General features: G+C 48.6%; 1 protein-coding gene across 1 annotated transcript in view; it reads right to left on the bottom strand.

Moving 5' to 3' along the window:
- Positions 1-536: 536 nt before the first annotated feature.
- Positions 537-20,894, bottom strand: part of Lrp5 (LDL receptor related protein 5) — a 104,253-nt gene continuing 83,895 nt past the window's right edge. The window contains exons 16-23 of the mRNA XM_005064097.4: positions 20,661-20,870; positions 16,332-16,457; positions 13,427-13,663; positions 10,634-10,744; positions 8,560-8,796; positions 7,812-7,951; positions 3,281-3,378; positions 537-914 (exon numbers count right to left, since the gene is read on the bottom strand). Of these exons, the coding sequence (XP_005064154.1) occupies positions 653-914; positions 3,281-3,378; positions 7,812-7,951; positions 8,560-8,796; positions 10,634-10,744; positions 13,427-13,663; positions 16,332-16,457; positions 20,661-20,870 (1,421 nt within the window). The 3' untranslated portion in view covers positions 537-652. The remainder of the gene's footprint in view (positions 915-3,280; positions 3,379-7,811; positions 7,952-8,559; positions 8,797-10,633; positions 10,745-13,426; positions 13,664-16,331; positions 16,458-20,660; positions 20,871-20,894) is intronic.

The raw sequence follows: 20,894 nt of genomic DNA, 5'->3' as shown, positions 1-20,894 counted from the left end.
TGCTGGTTAGGTGCCTCTGAGAACTAAGGGCACTGTATAAGACATGACCAGAACAAGTACATTCTGCAGAGTGCAGCTCCCTCACAGCTCCATCCAATGGCGTCTACACAAATGGGAAGGTCACATGGGCCACCCTGGCCTCAGGTCCTCACGATTGGCACCAGGATGAACCAGCATGCCAACATAGCTTGAGCCCATAAACACAGCACGCAGGATCCACTACAAAACAGGAAATGCCTGAGCCTTTGAGCAGAATGTGATATGGTAAGTGTTCAGGTCAGTTTCACTATACTGGCTCTATCTATGTACTGGCCTGTCTCCACCTGAGAGCCTTGACAGAGGGATACCAGTGCACAGGAGGACATGCACACACATTCATCTAGAGAGTTAAATTCATTCTTTGGGAATAGGCAACTCAAATATTCACAGGGCACAAAAGAATGGCAGTTATGTTTTAAAAAATTAAGTTTATAAATATTTTCTCCACTGTACAAAGTTTTCCCAGCCCTGCCCACCCCCATCACTGTTCACATTTCTCATTTTTTAAAAATCCCAATTATATTTATTTTTTAAATCATAAAATATATTTTTCCTTTTTTCATATTTAAAAATATTTACAGGGAGGCAGCGAGGCCGGGGTGGGCGGCCGAGGTCAGGACGAGTCCGTGCAGGGGGATGGAGGGGGTGGGAAGAGGTGGCAGTAGCTTCTTTCAGTGACAGGCGAGGGCGGGCAGCTGTCTTCCGCAGACAGGTACTGGCTGTGGGGTGTGGGTGGGGGTGGGTAGGGGTCTGAGTCCGAATTCAAGTCCAGGTAATATTTGCTGGTCTTCCAGCGACTGGTGCTGTAGTCACTGTCACAGACGTCTGTGCTGCAAGGTGTCGTTGGGGGTGCCATGCCTCGGATGATGTAGGGCCTAGAGGGAACAAAGAGGAGGTTGACAGGCATGCCTGGCCCTATGTACAAGGTCCTTACATTGCTTGTCCTCAGCAAGTTTTCAGGGAGAAGGTGTGATAGTGACATAACCTGGAGCTCACTTCTCCTCTCTCCCTCTCTGCCTCCACAAGCAGGGCTTAGTAAAAACTAGGCTCTGATCCATTTCCAGACAACAGGTCAGCAGAACCTGTTGGCTGACTTTGGGAGGAGCTACTTAACCTCCAAACTTCCATTTCTCAAAAAGAAACACCCCTGCTTTGGGTATGTTCATGCATATTCATTTGTATGTGTGAGGGTGCATGTACCCATGGGTGTTGAGGTCAGTGTCTTCCTCCATCTCTCGCCACTTTATCCTTTGAGGCAAGGGCTCTCACTGAACCTGGAGCTCACCAAGTTAGCTAGACAGGCTGGCCAGCGAGTCTCCAGGATCCTGCCTCTGCCTCCCAGATTCTGGGATTTAGGAGTTCTCCACCATGTGTGGCCTTTTACTCTATTCCTAATGCTTGCGTGACAAATCATCTCCCCAGCCTTATTTCTTAAAAGGTTTGTAAGGATGAAATAAGATTCTATGTGGAACATGCTAGAAGTGTAAGTGCCTACAGGAGAAAGTGTTTAATAGCTATAGAACACAATGCTCTTTAACTGTTGAGAATATGTGGTTCTGGAACAGTCTTGACTTAAGTTAAAGCGCCCTGACCTTGGTGATGTCTCCCAGCCTCCCGGTGGCTGCCTGCATCCATAAGTGGCCCAGAAACTCTGTGTCATCCCCTTGTGACCTAAACTCACCAAAGTAGGGATCAAGGTATCTTTTCAGAGCCTGGACCCACCATGCTGGGGTCACCATGAGCAGGAAAAAGAGGCTGAAACAGTGGCAACATACACCTCATGGAACTCGGCAAAGTCAAGCCATGGGAAAGACAATGCCTTAGAATAGGACCAAGAAAAAAGGCAGCAGGATGGGAGACTGGGGAACTGACTTTGCAGACACAGATATTCCTAGTGTGGGGACAGTGGCAGACAGGGCTGCAGGGTTTGTAACAACCCCAGGTTGGCAGTGCAGGCTGCATGTTATACTTTGACACCAGGAAGCCACTTCAGGTCCTTGAGCAGCAAAGTAGAAGGGGCTGCAAGCCTGGGACAAGCCCAGTGCAAGAGTTCTCGAAATGGCCACTAGATGGCAGGCAGGGCCACCCAGGAAGACCCAGTAGGCCAGCGACCCAGGCAGGGAGGCTATGTGCACAGGTGCCAGAGCCCTGGTCTACATGCTGGAAGGCCCAGGCCCTCTCTACCTGCCTTAGCAGGTAGCTCCCCTGGGGCTAAGGCCCAGAGTACCATACCTAGAGGGTACTGTTAGTTATGTCCGTCCTTGTACACTAGGCTCTCTGATTAGCTACTACAACCACAGCAATATCCCTGGATCCTAGTTCTCCTGTAATTCTATGGCCACTCTGCTGTAGAATGTGGGTTCTCTGAGCAGCATGGCCAGCTGTTTTCATCAGAGCATGTGTGCCCCTTATGGGGACCTATCACCTGTGGTCCTGTGATATTTCCTCCATGTGGGGTGAAGACTTACAAGTGTGGTAGCCTTTTTTGGTGGGGGGTCATCACCACATTCTTCTAAGACAGACCATTAAACTCACTGGTTCCCTGGTGTGAATTTTGGTGGAATTATTTAGTTTAGTTCTGAAGGGGATAGGGTATGTATTCACATCAGCCCAAGATTAGGAATGCTCATAACAGCACCCTCACTCGTGGAACTTAGTCTGAGACCCCCAACATAAGTAACTTGTGGGTCACAGTCAGGCTGAGATAGACAGGATTCCCAGGCTCAGACAGACCACTGTTTTGAGAAAGGAGCAAGAATCATCCCTTGGGCTGGGAAGATGACTCAGTGGTTAAGAACATGAATTGCTTTTACAGAGGATTGAAGTGTGATTCCCAGTACTCACAGCAGGCAGCTCACAAGGGACACCCCTGACCTCCTCAGACACACACAATTACAAAAATCATCCTAACAGAGTTACACTTGTCAGACTCTGACCAGGGTCCACAGCTGGGCTGGAACACAGCAGGGACCAGAGCCTGAGCCCTGGGGCTTAAGCACTAGCTTCCTCACAATGAGTGTAACTACTCTGCTGGATTCCTTCAAGGCCATGCTCCAGGTGTCCCTAGTGACAGTGAAACCCATTAAGAAGATGTACTCACTTGGTGTCTGAACAACACTTAGCCTGCACTGAGCTCATACAGAAGTAGCACCAAGGATGCAGAGAATAGAACAAAATGGTAGAAAGATCCCGTGAGACACATTCTATGGACGATGAATGGAAGGCGTGGATGGACTCTTACCTGTATGGTCTGGCGGTGGCTGGGATATTTGAAGAGTAAAACATGTCCATGTTGTACAGCGAGGGGTCTGTGGCCGGGGATGGTGGTGGATTCAGGATCTAAGGAGAACAAGCAGGGGTTACTCCAGGCCTCCCTTGGCTGAACCATTCCTCTTCCAGCTTGCCAGCCTGGGGTCTGGGACTGTGTTCTCAGCCCATGGTCCCATACCCTTCTAGAGCTATTGAACTTAAGAGCGCAGAAGGGAAACATCAGCCATCTTCCCTGAAGGTGATGGTGGCGTAGAGACAGAGTGCTTTCAAGCCAGGTGTCCTTGTCCCTCTCAGGCATTACTCCGTTGGTCAGTAGAGACCCCTCAGAACCATGGCCAGGTGTTTGGCCATGAACACTAAGGAGGGTGTCAGCAAGAGCCCTGGTCTCCTGCACCAGCACCGCTGTTGGTGTCTCTGCAGATCCAGTGTATCTACCTGCCCTGTGTGCGTCTCTCTGCTTCCTCCCTCAGGAACCTCATGCTGGCTGCACATGACTGTCACTCCTGCACTCCTGCCATTGCCTGCGACCTAGCTCCTACTCAGGATGCCCCAAGTCTCTGCCGGAGCTCCCCAACACAGAGGATGGATGATGAGGGAATGGCTCCACCCCTCTCTCAAGGAGCTTTGCTCTCACCCCGGCTGTGTTAAGTACCCCTCTCTCTGCTTCCTATTCATGAAATACTCTGCTAACCTCTCCCAACACCATGATGCCTGGCCCAAGAGCACAGGGCCAAGGAGTCCCAAGCTAAAATCTATGAACCCCTGAACCCATGAAGCAAAATAAACCATTCCTCCCTTCAAGATGTTTGTGTCGGCAACATCAATTCCGCATTAAGACTAATGGAGTACTGACAGCAAGTCTTGAGGTGTGGCCCTCTGCTGGCAGGAAGGGGAACTGTCCCCTGTAGCAATAGAGGTCAAAACGATAGACCAAGGCACACAAATAGGGGGCCAGACTCAGGCACTAAGATTGGGGCAGCTCGCAGTGACCCCACCTGTGACGTAGAAGAAACAGTGCCAGGGGAATCTCATCTGTACCCACTGAGGAACGAGCCAGGCTGTGGTTACTATGCACACGCTTCCTAGGGCTGTACTACTGTGGGATGCACACAGGGCATACTGAGCACAAGTCACAGGGGCGCTAGGTAAATACTGCTACCAGCAAAAGGCAGGCTCTGGCCAGGCGGTGGTGGCGCACGCCTTTAATCCCAGCACTCGGGAGGCAGAGGCAGGTGGATCTCTGTGAGTTCGAGGCCAGGCTGGACTGACAACCTCCAAAACAATACAGAGAAACCCTGTCTCGAAAAACCAAAAAGAAAAAGAAAAAAAAAGAAAAAAAAAAAAGGCAGGCTCTGAGAGGACTCTTCAGGAGATCTTGTTTCACTTTACTTAATGCTATTTGCTTATTTATGTATTTCTTTATTTGAAACAGTAGCTCTGTCTCACCTCATAGACCTGACTTGGCCAGGCTGATGTAGAACTCACTCTGCAAACTTAGGCTAGCCTGGAACTCATTATGTAGGACAAGGTTGGCTACGAAATCACAGATATCCATCTGTCTCTGCCTCCCAAGCACTGAATTAAAGGTGTATACAGGCTTGCTGAATTTTATTTTTAAGACAGGCTCATTAACAGTTTAGTCCAGGATAGCCTCATACAGATGGCAATACTCAGACTTTGCCACTAACACACAGGGATTATAGACATGAGCCACAATGCCCAGCTAAAACTGTCCTAGCAACTAGCCTCAAAATACTGTACTTTGTGTGTGTGGTATAGAAACTGAATCTAGAGCTTCAAGTGTCACTCTACCACTGCGCTACAGCCCAGCCTGCCAGTCAGGTTTCATGAGCCTTTGGGGTTTATTAAAAACACATATGTAATTTGGTAAAATCCATGTTCAAAGGATTGGGTCTGTGTCCTGATTATACTAGACTGCATTTACACAACTTCTTACCATGTGAAAAACTGCGGGTGGGATGTGTTATCCCCTGGAGTTGAATATAAATCTACAATGAGCTAAAACTGATACAAACAAACACCCCCCCCCAATCCTCTGGAAGAGAAACTTTAGTTCAGACCTTACAAACACATAAATTATCACTCAGAGCACACATAAAAAGCCTGCTACAAAAGCTAGGAGTGCTGGTGCGTGCTTGTTATCTCAGGCACTTGGGAGGCTATGGCAGGAAGATAAGGTCAAGACCACAGTGGACCACACAGGTCTAGTCTCAAATACAGCAACAACGCCAAAAGAGAAGCCACAGGGTGTGCCTCAGGGAGAGCCGTTTGGCCTGGGGCTCCTTTGCCGCCACTTTCTCCTGTGCTCGTTGATTACTGGGCAGTGGGCTGTGACACAGGCTGAGGGAGCTACTTCTGCAGAGTTGGCTCTGGGTGTCCTGGGGAAGTCACTGTGAAGAGCAGAACTGCACAGCGGTGAATATGCTCAGCTCACTGAGTGCAGGGCTGCAACTCACGAGAGAGTAGCTCTGTGCTGTCTCTGCCCACCAAGTGATTACGTGAAGCTGCAGAGAGGGCAAGAAAAGCAAAGGTGTTTAAAATCCAAAGGCTGGCGCCTTAAAATAGGCTCTGGAGTTTTCAGAAGACTCAGCTCCTGTCCTGTCACCCAGAGAAAACACTGCTCTCAGCCCCATCTGACCAGGACCAGAGGAGGCATGATAAGGAGACGAAAACACGGACAAGCGACACTCCAAAGGGGAGGGGTAAACCCTTGACAACGCGGGCTCCCTAGGGAGACCCAGGAGAAGCCCAAGGGGCTGTCCTTGCCATTGGGGAAGTTGTAAGAACTGGGTTAGGGTAGAAGCAAAGTGCTTACAGAACACACAGTCGAACACCAAGGTGTCCAAGGGCACGTTACTGCAGCTCCCTCACTGTGGATTTGCCCTCTAGGATTTGATACCACAGCCAACCTAGGCCTGAAAATACTAATATCTGTCTTGACCGTAATCCACCTGTCTATGCCTCCAGAGTGCTGGGATTAAAGGTGTGCGCTACCATCACCCAGAAAATCTTTCATAAAAAGAAATTATTGTATCTATTTCTTCATTGGGGACGGGCACATGTACCCTAGCATGTGTGGAGGTCAGAGGACAGCCTCAGAGAATTGGTTTTCTCCCTCTACCATGTGGGTTCCAGAACTGAGTTCACATCACCAGGTTTGGTAGCAAGCATCTTCCTCTGTTAAACCATCCTGTCAGCGTGTTAACACCTGACTGGAGGATATTATTATGATTATTCATGCTTATTAGTAAGTCACAGATATCTTCCTGTGTCTAATACATGAATTAGACTTGACCATGGGTATATGAACACAGGGAAAAGTCAAGGTGTGTACATCTGACACTATCCTCAGTTTTGATCATCTTCGGAGGTGGGGGGGTATTTGCTAGTGTGTGTCCCACAGGTAAGGGAGAAGTATTACATACAGATTCATACGGCACAGCAAGCCACCCTGGATCTGCACTCTTAGAAACAGGGTTTCTCCTCAGCTTGCCTCAGGGACAGGCATCCCCTCACAGGAAAGGACTGGTTAGTCATTCTCTACAATCCCATCCCCATAGGGTGTGGCTGGGAAACAGCCAGGCCCCCATCCTACTCAGATGAAAGCTCCAGAGAATATTTTAGCCACAAAAATTATACTGCCTGGCTATCTGTCTTAGGGAGATAATCATGTGTTTTGAAGAAATTGAGGCCAGAATGGGGACCACAGATATTCCTGGTAGGGACAGTGAGGGGGAGTTCACACGGGCCCAGCAAGGCAGGGAGGACAATGATTCCAGGTAAGAACACCACCTGAGTGCCAAAAAATCCTAGGGATAACTGTGGAATTGGAGATGAAGTTCTGCTTCTATATTTCTTTTATAGTTTTGAGGTTCTTTTTTTTTTTTTGAATTTTTGTTTGGTTGTATTTTGTTTGCTTAGATAATGTCCTCCTATGTAGCCTTGGCTATCCTGGAAGCCTGTTTGTTTGTTTAGACAATGTCTCCCTATATAGACAAGGTTGTACTTGAACTCATAGAAATCCCCCTTCCTCTGCTTCTGAAGTGCTGGGATTAAAAGTGTGCACCGCCACACATTTTGGTTATTGTGACAGAGACATACATCTCAGACTGGCCTCAGACTCTTTATATAAACAAAGATGACCTTGGGCTTCTCATCCTTCTGCCTCTACCTCTAAACCACCGTCCCCAGCGTGTGTTGAACAAGGGATGAGCCTGCGCTTCGCTAGACAAACTGAGCCCCACCCCTTCTGTAAGAGTGTTTTGCAGACCGTCTAGACAGCCATCCTTTCATATAGAGAAAACCATGCCGCCAGTGAGAAAAACAAAAGTGGTGTGTGAAAGAGGGGATCACACACCACTGTTCTCTCGGGTGCTAGAAGAAATACCAGCTCCAGAAAGACCTTCCACCCAGTTAGTCCCTGGAGCTAGCATTGATGGAAGTCTCCCGCTGTTACCCATTTGCCAGTGTGTCTCGCTCACCGGTGGATACAGTGTAGCCTTTGTGCTGGACGAGCTGCTAGATGAGGCACCGGTGACGTGATTCCGGTCATACAGGGGCACGCTACCCCGCCCCCCCACCAGGCTCATGGAACTCATCATGGACTTGCTGCACGGGATACCTGTGGGGAAGGCAAGGTAGTTCCGAATGAGCAAATTCCCACTCGGGTCCTGATACAATAAAACTTCTGTTCAGGTCAATGTGCCCAAACTGACACCGTCTCTACCACCTACAGGTGTTTGGCTATACCAGGGCAAGACATTCAGGTCTCTATAAAACATGCAGACTCAGTAACTCTTGGCAACCCTGCAGAAGGGAACGCTTTAGGGCTGAGTACAGGGCATACCACCCAGACAGAATGCTGAGATAGCAGTGATACTGTTGTAGCCTCTGGCAAGTCCTGCCCTCCACCCAAAAGATGAGCCAGGTCGTATCAACCTCTGGACACCCCAGTCCAAGGAGGCTGGCTTAGTGAAAAGCTCGGAGAGAGGAAGCCAAGAATGTGTAGGTTCGGGCAGTTTCCATGGTGGCCCCGGAGTGCACAGGTACTTTCAGTACACACAAGGTCCAGAGATGGGCACACCATGCTACTGATAGGACCTGAAGCAGAAAGTGTCACTCCTGGGCACCTGCAAACACAAACTGTACTTCTGTGGGTGGCCCTTCAGGCTCTTCCCAGACAACTTAAACAAACCACCTCCATCACAGAGAAGGCTTCTGGCTACTTACCTGGGAAGGGACCGTGCTGGGAACCACCTGGGGCTATGAAGTTGAGAGGCACGTGAGGGGTTCCACTGACATACTCATGGGGAAAGGGCCCACTGGCCCCTGTGTAGCGCTGGCACATCACTCGCTGGCAGACGAAGTAGACCCCGCCCATGACGAAGAGGGAGAGGATGATGCCAATGACAGGCCCAATGGCACTGCTGTGGGCTGGGATGTCATCTGAGGGTGGCTTGTTGATTTCTGTTGGATGGATTGCTCACATTAACCCCAAAGTTATGGCCTCCTACAGGGACCATGCTGTGAACACTAGAGGGACTGCCTTTGCCCAAACTCCAGGATCTGCAGTAAAGAGCAGGTGAGCTGGGAACATGGGATATGGCTCACATTGGGACCACTACCTTTTGCTCCTTGGCCTGCCAGAGGGCTCCGCTTTTCTCTGCCTCCTTTCCAATGGCCTGAACTGTGTCCCCAATGCTTTGCTAGTAGCATGCTTGGAGGAGCAAGTATTCCTGACTTAGCCCATGTCATGTGTAAGACAGTTGGATGGGCTGATCTGGAGTCGGGTGTGAGCGGTCTATAGGGGTTTATTGAGGGCAAAGCTAGCTCTTATATCATCCCAATTACAAGGCCACTAGAGTGTGACATGTCCCTGATACAGCTGGCAAAAGTTTCCAACATTCCCAAGGACAAACATCAACTCCATTCCTTCTTAACTGCCCACAACAAGAAAGAGCTGGGAAAAGCCCCCCCCCCAAGACAGAGTTTCTCTGTGTTGTCCTAGATGTTCTGGAATCAGCTCTGTAGATCAGGCTGGTTTTGAACTCACAGAGATCTGCTTGCCCTCTGCCTCCCAAGTGCTGAGATTAAAGGTGTGTGCTACCATCGCCCAGCAGGGAAAAAGCTGTTGTCTCAGAAGATGGAGCCAGAGTGTGGGAAGTGTCACCAAACACACCAGGCCTTTGGAAGCCCATGTACAGATCTTACCAGATGGGGCACCTGCCCAGCAGAAGAAAGAGGACATTAGCAACCCCAACTCTGCTATCTAAGCCAGGCTACTCGAGAGTCCGCACCCAAAGCATCTAAGTTGCAATGGTTCTCAGTCAACATGGAAACTTCTTTCTCCCAATACGCCCTCCTCTCCAGCAGTAGGGGGTCTAAGCTCTGGTTCCAGTATGGTAGATGATAGATAGAGTAGCCCCAGACAGAAAAGCATTACAGCCTCTCTGGACTTCCAGCTCCTCCCTGTTTAATTGGCAGCTTCCCTGACTGTCCCAACCACCTATTATCCAGCACTAACACTTACAGCCTAGGGTATTAGCCCATGTTACTAAAAGGTTATGGAATATACATACGTGTATATGTCTGTATATGTAATATGTGTAAAATGTGTACACTTTTCTTGGGCTGCATGTGAGATCAGGGCTCCTGGCTGTGGGGCAGATGATACCAAGTAAAGTCAGAGGGGCAAAAGTGTGGCTACTCCTCAGATCTGAGGCACAATAGCTCAGTGAGACAGACTGCCAAGCGGGCCTGTCTCTGCCTCTGGCCTTGCCAGCACTCCATCCCCAGCTAGGATTCCCCACAGCTCAGCTCCCGTTTCTACCTGTGGTCTCTCTCTCTGAAGGTTAAGTGTTGTCAGCTTGATACAATCTAGGATCACCTGGGAACAGAATCTCAGAGAGGGACAGCGTAGAACAAGTTGGCCTGTGGGTATATGTCTATAGGAAACTGCTTTCATACGATAACTGATGTCAAAAGATCCAAACTACTGGGTTTGGGTCCTAAATTGTGTACGAGAAGGAATGAGCTGATTAGCAGGCATGTGTGCATTCTCTCTCTTCCTGACTGTGACGGCTGCTTCAGTCCCTCCCTTGACCTCACCACCTGGTGGAATGTAACCTGGAACTGAAAGCCAAATAAACCTGTCCTTCCCAAACTGCTTTCGGTCAGGGCATTGTATCACAGCAGCAGAAAGAAAACCAGGACACTCACTAAATGAAACTTCCAAGTCCCACAGCCCCTCCCCACTTCCACACCAGACCACACCCCATTGGGGGACCTGCCTGGAAGCACTCACCACACATGAGCTCGTCAGATCCATCAGCGCAGTCAGGGAAGGAGTCACACTGTTGCTTGATGAGGACACACTGGCCGCTGGTGCAGCGGAACTGATTGGGCAGACAGACAGCTATGAGGGAGAAAGGGGTGGTGCTCAGAGGAGCTGGAGGGTAGCAGCTGTGCCCGGCCCCAACCGCAAAGGTCTGATTCCAAATACAGAGCCAGCAGCTTTCTAGGACCCAGCCAGGAAAGATCGTGGAAAAATCCATCTCACCCCAGAACAACCTCTGTTCCAAAGTCTGTTCAATGCTGGGGTTAACAGGGATGTGAACATGACAGTAAGGAAGAGACCTTGATGCCAGCCTCCCCCTAGGAGGCATGTAGGCTGAGTCAGACACAGTAAAGAACAAAAACAAACAGCCTCCGGTCCAGGATAAAGCAGGTGGGTCTGGAAACGGAGTCGGCAGGAATGCCATTTCTTCAGTGCAGGTGGCCTGGGGCAGTGGAGCCCAGAATGCCATGAAGCAGAAGTCACACTTGTGGAACAAAGGCGGTCTCCACTAATACGTGAGAGGAGAGTGGGCAGGGAAACACGACGAGTCTCAGCACCTTGAGGAACACCTGGGTGCCTGGGCACTATCTCCCATAACCACCCCTCTGGATTCTCTCCTGACATGCCCCAGGTGCCAGACCTGGGAAAGGAGACAAGGGCACTTTGTCCTTCCTGCAAGTGGGGGCCAGCACCTGCTATTGGTGGTCTGTCTCACAACAGGAAGATTGCAGGCAAGTGAGTGAGATGAGGGAGGGAGGGATTCTGAACTGATTGCATGTGACACTCTGAGCTAGAAGCAAACACTATTACTGGCTCTGCAACCAACTGCCCTGCTCCCCTGTCTAGCACCAGAATGTCCACATGTATAGGAGTAACTGGGCCAGGGATGCCAATGGATCCTTATTTATAGACATAGGCAGCTAGCTGGGTTTGGCACAAGTCCCATCATCTGCCAACCCCTGGACCATGGCCTCTACCAGATCCCTCAGAACACTGGTGAGCAGCAAAGCCATCATCACAGCTACACAGAGAAACCCGCCAAGGTCACTCCAGGCCTTATGTCCCACAGAACATCTGTTCATGCTGAAATGAGGGTGGAGGACAGTGGCAGACAGCGTCTGAGTCATCGACAACATCACCCAGCAGCTTTGGACAGAGACAGCAAGAGTGACCAACAGGAACAGTGACAGATTTGTGCCTGTGGTGCTGAAAACATGTTGCAGATGACCAAGGATATTGCAATCATGTTTTAGAGGGCCAAGCATAGCAAGTGCAAAAGAGATACATTGGAGAAATCAAAAGAAGGGTCAATGAGGGCTGGAGAGATGTCCACAGTTAGAAGGACTGGCTATTCTCCCAGAGGACCTGGGTTCAATTCCTAGCACCCACCTGGCAGCTTACAATCATCTGAAACTCCAGTTCCAGTTGATCCAATATCCTCTTCTGGCCTCTGTGAGCACCAGGCATACATACATGTACATATGTGTACATACATACATATGTGTACATACATACATGTGGACAAAACACCCATACAGAAAATTGAATTAATTTTTTTTTAACTAAAGTCTGGCCAGTGTGATTACTTAGTGCAGGGATTCTTGATTTGGAGGCCAAACAACCCTTTTATAGGGGTGGAATATCAGATATTCTGTATATCACATATTTACATAAAGACCCATAACAGTGGCAAAATTACAGTTATGAAGTAGTAACAAAATAATGTTATGGTGGGGGGCCACCACAGCATGAGGAACTGTATTAAAGGGTTGTAGGATTAGGAAGGTTAAGAACCACTGGCATAGTGAATAAGGATGCTTAGAGGCAAGCCTGATGACCTGATGCCTGGGACCCACATGGTAGAAGGACACTGACTTCTGTAGGCTGCTGTCCCCTGACCTTCACAAGGACATACATGATACTCGAGCACACGTGCGTGCGCGCGTGTGCACATCTTAAAGAAAAGACTAGGACTATAACTCAGTGCGCACATCTTAAAGAAAAGGCTGAGAATATAACTCAGTTGATAGACTGCTCCCATCGCATGCAGAAAGCCCTGGGTTTCATCTTCAACATAGCATAGGCAACTTGTGGATAATCCTAGCACTCAAGAGGTAGAGACAGAAAAGTCAGAAGTTCAAGGCCAGTCAGCAGTGGTGGTGCACACCTTTAATCCCAGCACACAGGTGGCAGAGGCAGGCGGATCTCTGTAAGTTTAAGGCCAGCCTGGCCTACAGAGCAAGTTCCAGGACAGCCAGGGTTACACAATGAAATTGTCTCAAAAAACAAAACAACAAAAAGTTCAAAGCCATCCTTAGCTACATAACAAACTTAAGGTTAGCCTAGTCTACATGAGACCCTGACTCGGAAGAAAAAGAAGAAGAAGAAAATGTCTATATGAAGATCTTGCTGATCAAAGTGGCCCAGTTGGCCAGCTGCCCTCAGATGTTGCAATGCTGCACAACTCTGGCTTTGAAGATGAAACTGTAACAGCGTGTGAGCCATGGCCACACCTGACTACTGGATTTCTCTTGAGTTTCTGTAGAAATCACTGCCAAATGTGGAAATGTGAGACAAATTCTCAGCCCATCTTTAAGTCAACTACCAGTAGGATGCAGCATTTCTTCAGGTTGTACCTAAAGAGGATCTGCCTATTAGCTGTTTAACAGCGCCCCTACTTGAGGAAGGCGAGATGGAGCCTCATGTTTGGTGTACAGGAGGGAAGGACAAATGGTTTGGGTGGGCAGGGCAGGGTCTCACCATCACAGTTAGCTTCATCAGAGCGATCCTGGCAGTCGGCCTCACCATCGCAGCGCAGACGGAGGTCCACGCACTGGCCTCGGGCGCAGGGGAACTGGGAGGCAGAGCACACTGGGCAGCCTTCCTCATCACTCTGGTCGGCACACTCGGGGTAGCCATCACAGCGCCAGGCTCCAGGGATGCAGTCAATCTCACCAGTGGCACACGCAAACTGATCGGGGGAGCAGGTAGGAGGTTCTGGGGGAGGGAAGGAAACCACAGTCACACCGGCTCCACCCAGCAAACCACACAACTGCAGGAAGCAGTCAGAAACCCTAGTGACACTTCTCTCCTCACAGCACTGGGGTTACATGTGCCACACCTGCTTTGAAGTGGCTGCTGGTGATAATGAACCCAGGTATTCATGCTTGCAGAACAAGGGTTCTTACCCATTGAGCCCCCACGTGTCTCTTTTATATGGTAAAGAGCATCAACTGACTGGGAACTTTTGATTCAGGCAACAATGGCATCCAAGACAGTAAAACAGGGTGGAAGACCCAAGAAGTTTCTTGCTTCTCGAAGCCTCCATCTCCTCCTCTCTATACCCTGGTGCCACTGCACAAGTGCTGGGGCTACAGGGAAGAGGCAGGGGCACATCGCTATGGCAGGTCACACAGGGAGTGACAGGCTGTGCGGCCACCGAAACACTGAAGTATTTTAGGCTCTCCTGTCACAGGGCTCACATTTAAGAACCTCAGCAAGCCCTGCATCCTATCCTATCATCCTGTGACCAGACAAGTGGCCATAGAAGACGGCAAAGTGTCTGTGTAGAAGACACACGAAGGGGCCTCAAGCTGAGTGTAAAGGCTTGTGCCTGCAATCACAGCACTTGGGAGATGGAGAAGGATCTGGAGTTCAAGGTTAACTTTCGATACACAGAAAGCTCAAAGCCAGTACAGACTGTGGGAGAGAGACATTGTCTCAAAAACCACACCAGAAGAAGGATTTGAAGTCTTATGGTGGGGTAGTGATGGAGCGGCATGTGCTCCCAAGTGGAGAGTCAGCCCTGGGGTCACTGCCACTGCCCTAGGCAGGGAGTCATACAGCTACATCTTCAGATCACAAGTCTGTGTACACCAGAAGAGACTGGACAGACACAAAATGTCTCTCTGCTCTTGGCCAAACTCTAGGGTTTGGGGTGTCAGACTGTATAAGAGATGCCAGCCATTACCCGAGCTCCTGGGCCACAGTCAGTCTGCCATTAAGAGAAGTGTCCATGTGTCCAGCCAAAGCCCACAGTGTACGAGGTGAGATTGTGGCCAAGGATGAAGCCAGACCCTCCCAGGAGCTCACAGAGGACAATCACTGTAGAATGCAGCACAGGCCATCTGGGGTTCCCAGGTCACAGTAGAGAGGAAGAAAGCCCTAGAGGCAGGCTTCACCATGGTGACATCTGCCTGCCAGGCAGATGCTCTCAGGCTCAGAGAAAGAAGGCAAGTGTCTGCCTGAAGGTCATTCATCTTAGAAGTCAGTCTAGGATTTGAACCCAGTTCTTCCTTGACCTGGTTCTTGATGACACAGCACCATTACAATCATGTAGCCCCAGGGGAAAAGGAATAGAGAGGGGAAGGAGAAAGGTCAGAAGCACAGATCTGTTACTAGAGAGGCTTTAGGAACAGTTCAAAGCAGAAGAACAGGGTTCAGTTCCCAGCACCCATTTAGAAGCTTACAACTGCTTTTAACACCAGTTCCAAGGGACATGATGCCCTCTTCTGGCCCCCATGGACAGTGTAGATGTGTGGTGCACAGACATAAATGCAGGACTTAATGTACATAAAATAAAATCTTTTTAAAAATTTGTTATAAGAACCAACAATCACTGGGTAGTGGCACATTGCCTTTAATTCCAGCACTGGGGAGACAGAGATAGGTAGATCTCTGGGAGTTCAAGGCCAGCCTGGTCTACAGAGTGAGTTCTAGGACAGACAGGGTTATTATACAGAGAAACCCAGTCTCAAAAAAAGATCAAACAATCCTGTCGGTATTGGACAACAAACTAGGTCGTTAGGAAAGATACAGATGATTGATTAGTTCTATCAGTCAATTGGATCTAATAAATCTTTCTAGAATATTCCACCTGACAACAGCAGAATCCCCACTCTCCTCAAGGGCACATAAAGCACTCACCAAGACAATGTCCAGAAAACTTAGTGGCCATAAAGGACACTTCAATACATTTAAAGAACAGAAATCTCACAAGGAAAGCTCTTGGACCACAGTGGAATGACAGTAGAAATTAGAGCAGAGACCAACTATCCAGAGACCAAACAAATCCTTCCAGCAAGAATACTTACCATTGAGTCAACACCTTACAACTTAAACAACACACGGGCCAAAGAAGTTGCCTCTCAAGATTTTCTAAAAATTTTTTTAAAAATATTTCAACTACTGGGGTAGATATCAGTACATGCCACACAAGCCAGGGGACCGAGTTTAATCCTAGCACCCAGTGTAAAAAAGTGGGTGCGATGACACAAGCTCAGAATTCCGGTGCTGCAGAAAGAGGAGGGTCTCTGGGGTCACTGGACAGCCTAGGCTAATTGGCAAACTCAAGTTCCTAGTGAGAGACCTTGTCTAATAAAATCAAGGTGGATGGTTGAGAAATAACAGCTCAGATTAACCCTTGGCCTCCACAGCACACAGATAAATACCCATTCATCTGGACTATCTGAAAACTAAGATACAATGTATTAAAATCTGCCAGATGCAGGAAAAGTACACACAAAAATGTTAAAAGGGGGGCTGTAAGTAAGGCATGACTGCTTTGGAGATTAGATGCCATAGAATCTGTCATCGTAAAGCATTCAGGGCAGTGGTGTGGTTCCCTATTTAAAATCCCAACAGAAGACGTCAAGGTCTCACTCACCACCACAGGTCAGCAGGTTCTGCAGGAGCACGAGGTGGACTGGGCATGAGCAACGTGGTGTTCCATCTCCTTTGGCGATGCAGATGTGGGAGCAGCCACCATTGTCTCGGGCACAGGGATGGGCTGCTGTAGGGACAAAGCAGGAAGGAATAGGGTCAGGTACTCCCTTCCTCCTCAGAGTTCATCACGTGCAGAAGGTGCAGGCCAGACTCCTACCAAAGACCATCTCACTGATCCCTTCAGCAGCACAGCTGATCAATACTAACACGGAAACTGATGTAAAAATCGAGTGTCAGGGCTGGAGAGATGGCTCAGTGGTTAAGAGCACTGGTTGCTATTCCATAGGACACAGAGTTCAATTCGCAGCACACACATGGCAGTTCACTGTCTATAACTCCAGTTCAAGGAGACCCCACACCCTCACACAGACACACACGCAAGCAAATGCCAATGTACAGAAAATAAAAAGAAATTATTTTTTTTAAATAAGTGGAGTCTGGCAGAAGTGCTGCTCTATGAACACACAGTTGTCATGTTGCCGGCACTGTGGCCAACGCAGTCTGCTCATTCGGAAGTGCGATCTCTAACTGCGGAGCTAAGGACATCTGATGACTTGTGGGGTTGGGGAGCAGTCAGATCACTGTAAGGGTGTGGCTTCTGGTAAGTCAACCATACTCCCATGGATGGTTCCACAGCTATAAGAATATGATATGGGTGGCACAAATGAAAGTTGACGAATTATTCAAAAAAATCAAAATTAAAAAAGAGTGGGTAGGTAGGTGGGGGTGGGTCAGGGAACAGTAAGGGGGAGAATGGGGATGAACAGGATCAAAATAAATTATATGAAACATTCAAAGAATAAATTATTAAAAAGAAAGAAGACAGAATCTGGAAGCAGTTACCGACTTTGACCAACAGTACACCAGATTGTCTCCCTAGCCCCACACGCCCGCTGCCCCCACCATGGCTCTACACTGTCTGTCCGCTGCTTTCTCGGCTGTTACAGTGGATGTGTCCATGTCCTGACCCCTATGGCCTATAAGCATGAACTTAACTGGAAGCGGAGCCTTTGAAGATGTAACAGGAAAGGAATCTCAAGACAAGGTCATTGTGGGTGACTGAGTGCTTTAAACACAATGACAAGCACAAAGACAGAAGGACAGGTGCAGAATTCTGGGACTGAGTCCAGAGCTTTGTGCATGCTGGGCAAACCCTTTACTAACTGAGCTACAGCCCCATCCCTGGGCTTAGGTTTTTGCTTTGTTTCATGTGTGTACAATCTATGAAATACAGGTGCAGGGGGGATTTACACATCTGTGTACACAGCAGAGGCCAACAGAAGGATGCTGGCTGTCCCATCATTTTCTGCCTCATTCCCTTGAAGCAGAGACTCTCACTGCACCTGGACCTAGGCTCACCCCACAGAGAGCTGAGGCTATAGATCACACTGAACTTGTTATGTGGATGCTAAGGGGATTTGAACTCAGAACCTCATGCTTGCACAGCAAGTGCTGTTACATACCAAATCATCTCTCTAGTCCCTCCTTTCTCTTAAACAGGTCTTATTATATATTCCAGGCTGGTCTCTAACACTAGCTCCTCTTGTCTCAGCAGGAGGTCAACATTGCAGGTATATGCCTCTAGATACTAGGCCAGGACTGTGCAGTTATAAAATTGAGGCAGTCTCAGCAGAGGTCAGCAAGCCTGCTCTGTTAAATATCACAAAGCAAATAATTTTTACTTCCCCAAGCCTGCTACCTGTAGCTACTCCATTCTGTCAAACATTGCTCTATGGCTTTGCTCCAGGTATCAGAAATGTTTGGCCATAAAAATCTCCTAAAAAAGCATTTTGGGTGGTCCACACCCCTGAAGGAGAGCTCACCTGAGAATTCTTTGCCCTCCTAACCTGGGACACCTCATATTAAGTCTCTACAAGGACATCTATAGTTCTTAACCTGTCTCACTAAAGGCTATCTGGTTCTTCTGTCCCTCAGCTATATGGAGCTATGGCTAGTGAACACTTTCTGTGGACACTATCAGGCAAGAGTTGTCACCAGTCCAACCATAGTCATTCTGAAGCCCTGTTGACATATAGGAGGAGCCTGTGACTTTGCAAGAAGCTAGGAGAATGAATATATCCTGTTGGCTTTGTTTATCAAGACAAGGTCTCGCTATGTAGCCCTGGTTGGCCTGGAACTAAACAAGGCTGACATCTAACTTGCTGTGATCCTCCTGCCTCAGTCTCCTGAGTGCAGGGCTTGTAAGGATGCACCAGTGTGCCTGGCTAGGTTACAGATGTTCTACCTGTATCTGCAGATACACAGACTGGGCAGTAGCAATTTACCCAGAGCTCACTTCTCCAGGACTCCAATGACCCAGAGGACAAAAAAAAAAAAAAAAAAAAAAAACCCGCCTCTAGCCAATCAAAGCGGCTAATTCCTTGCTTCAGAACTCAGCCCAGCTTTGAGCAAATTGCCTAACTGCCCCAACCCAAAAGCACCTGTATTTCATAGATTGTACACTTTCTCATTATGGATTCCCAACCTATAAGGTGGAGCAACAGAAATGACAGATGACCAAGTCAAGGGCTCTGGCCTCAACCCAAGCTGCAAGGGTAACGAGCATAGTCAATAGGCCACTCTCCTCCTCACAGTAGAAATGCTGTGAGCTAGCACATGAGACATTCTCACACAGTAGAAATACTGTGAGCGGGACTGGAGAGATGGCTCAGAGGTTAAGAGCATTGACTGTTCTTCCAGAGGTTTTGAGTTCAATTCCCAGCAACCACATGGTGGCTGACAACCATCTACAATTCAATCTGGTATATATGTAATAAATAAATACATCTTTAAAAAAAAAAAAGAAAGCAGGCTAAGCAAGTCATGGGAGCAAGCCACTAAGCAGTGCTCCTCCATGCATCTGCCTCAATTCCTGCTTTGAGTTCCTCCCTGGTTTCTTTCAATGATGGACTGTGACCCGTCAGTCAAACACACCCTTTTCTTCCCTAGCTGCTTTTGGTCATGGTGTTTATCACAGCCACAGGAAAACTATCTAGGATGCCCACATAAGGGATGAAAGACAGACTCAACTCTACAGAGTTCTCAGATCTGCATATGCTCCACGGCATGCAAGTGCCCATCCCTACATATACCATTCATACATATAATTTTTTCTTTGTTTGGCTGGTTTTCTTTTTCTTTTTTTTTTTTCAACTTGATTGTGTGATTTTCAAGCATGAATTTTGTGATGGCATTTTATCACACTGCTAAATGTTGAACACACCTGCACAAGGGATGCAGGAAATGCCAACATGGTCCTAGCAAAGGGACAGCCAAGGTGAAAGGTGAGTCCTGGAGGCAGACTTAGCAGGTAGCAGCAGTGATTCCAATAGAGGGACAGGGACAACAGGGAGGCAGCAGAACCTTTAAAGAGTGGGACCTGCCAGGCGTTCGTGGCACATGCCTTTAATCTCAGCACTGGGAGGCAGAGGCAGGCGGATCTCTGAGTTCGAGGCCAACCTGGTCTACAGAGGGAGTTCCAGGAGAGCCTCCAAAACAATACAGAGAACCCTGTCTCGGAAAAAAAAAAAAAAAGAGAGTGAGACCTAGCTGGAGATGTAGTTCAAGGACAGAATACTTGAGCATTCATGAGAGACCTGAATTTAATCCCAAGGACTGAAAAATAACACAGCCGGAGCCTAGTGGAGGATCGCTGGATCACTGGGAGCATGTCTTCAAAGGAGACAGTGAGAAGCCATCTCTCCCTCTGTTTGGGTTCCAAGCCATGAATCATGTACATGTAGCCTTGCTTTATCACATAGTTATTGCCATGATGCACACTGCCTCACCACAGGAGCAACACAGCTAAACACACGCCACCCACCCACCCACCCACCTACACACACACAACACACACACACACAGTTCAGAGAATTCCAGCACTCAGGAGTTTGAGGTCGGAGGACTGCCAAGAATTCCAAGCTAGCCTGGGCTACCTGCAGAGACTATATCTTAAAAGTAAACAGACAATGGATATAGACAATGATAGAGATGGATAAATAGGTTGGAATTGCTAGGTAGGCAGATGTTAGACAGACAGAATTAAACAAAAAACAGGCTTGGGGGTTCTGTACAGCAATAAACAAAAATGACTGCAGAGGGGAATACATGGACATCTGCTGGCATTCAGTGCTGAGACCATGACCTACTCAGGCACATGGTTCTTGCACCAGCAGCCCATCTGACTCCAGCAGGGATGATTCAGTAGTCTCCAAGAAGTGTTACCCTCCCCCCAGGGACCCCATCACAAATGCTGTCCCCTCTCACATACAGAACTCTTCCAGGCTGACTTCCTCCACAGCATGGATGCCTGTCAGGTGGGTGACACGGCCCTGAACCCTAGTCCGCTTGTCTCCAGTGGTCTTCTCCACACGTTCAATCATCTGCTGTTGGCGGTCGATCCAGTAGAGATGCCTGCCCAGAACCGTCAGACCCACTGGCTGCACGATGTTGGCATCTTCCAGGGTCAGGCGGTTGGCCCCTATGGGTAGCACAAAGACTCCAT

The sequence above is a fragment of the Mesocricetus auratus genome, unplaced genomic scaffold (assembly GCF_017639785.1).
Source record: "Mesocricetus auratus isolate SY011 unplaced genomic scaffold, BCM_Maur_2.0 Super-Scaffold_4256, whole genome shotgun sequence".
NCBI lineage: Eukaryota > Metazoa > Chordata > Mammalia > Rodentia > Cricetidae > Mesocricetus > Mesocricetus auratus.
Note: the sequence above shows the minus strand (reverse complement) of the source record. Positions and strands in the feature narration are given on the sequence as shown.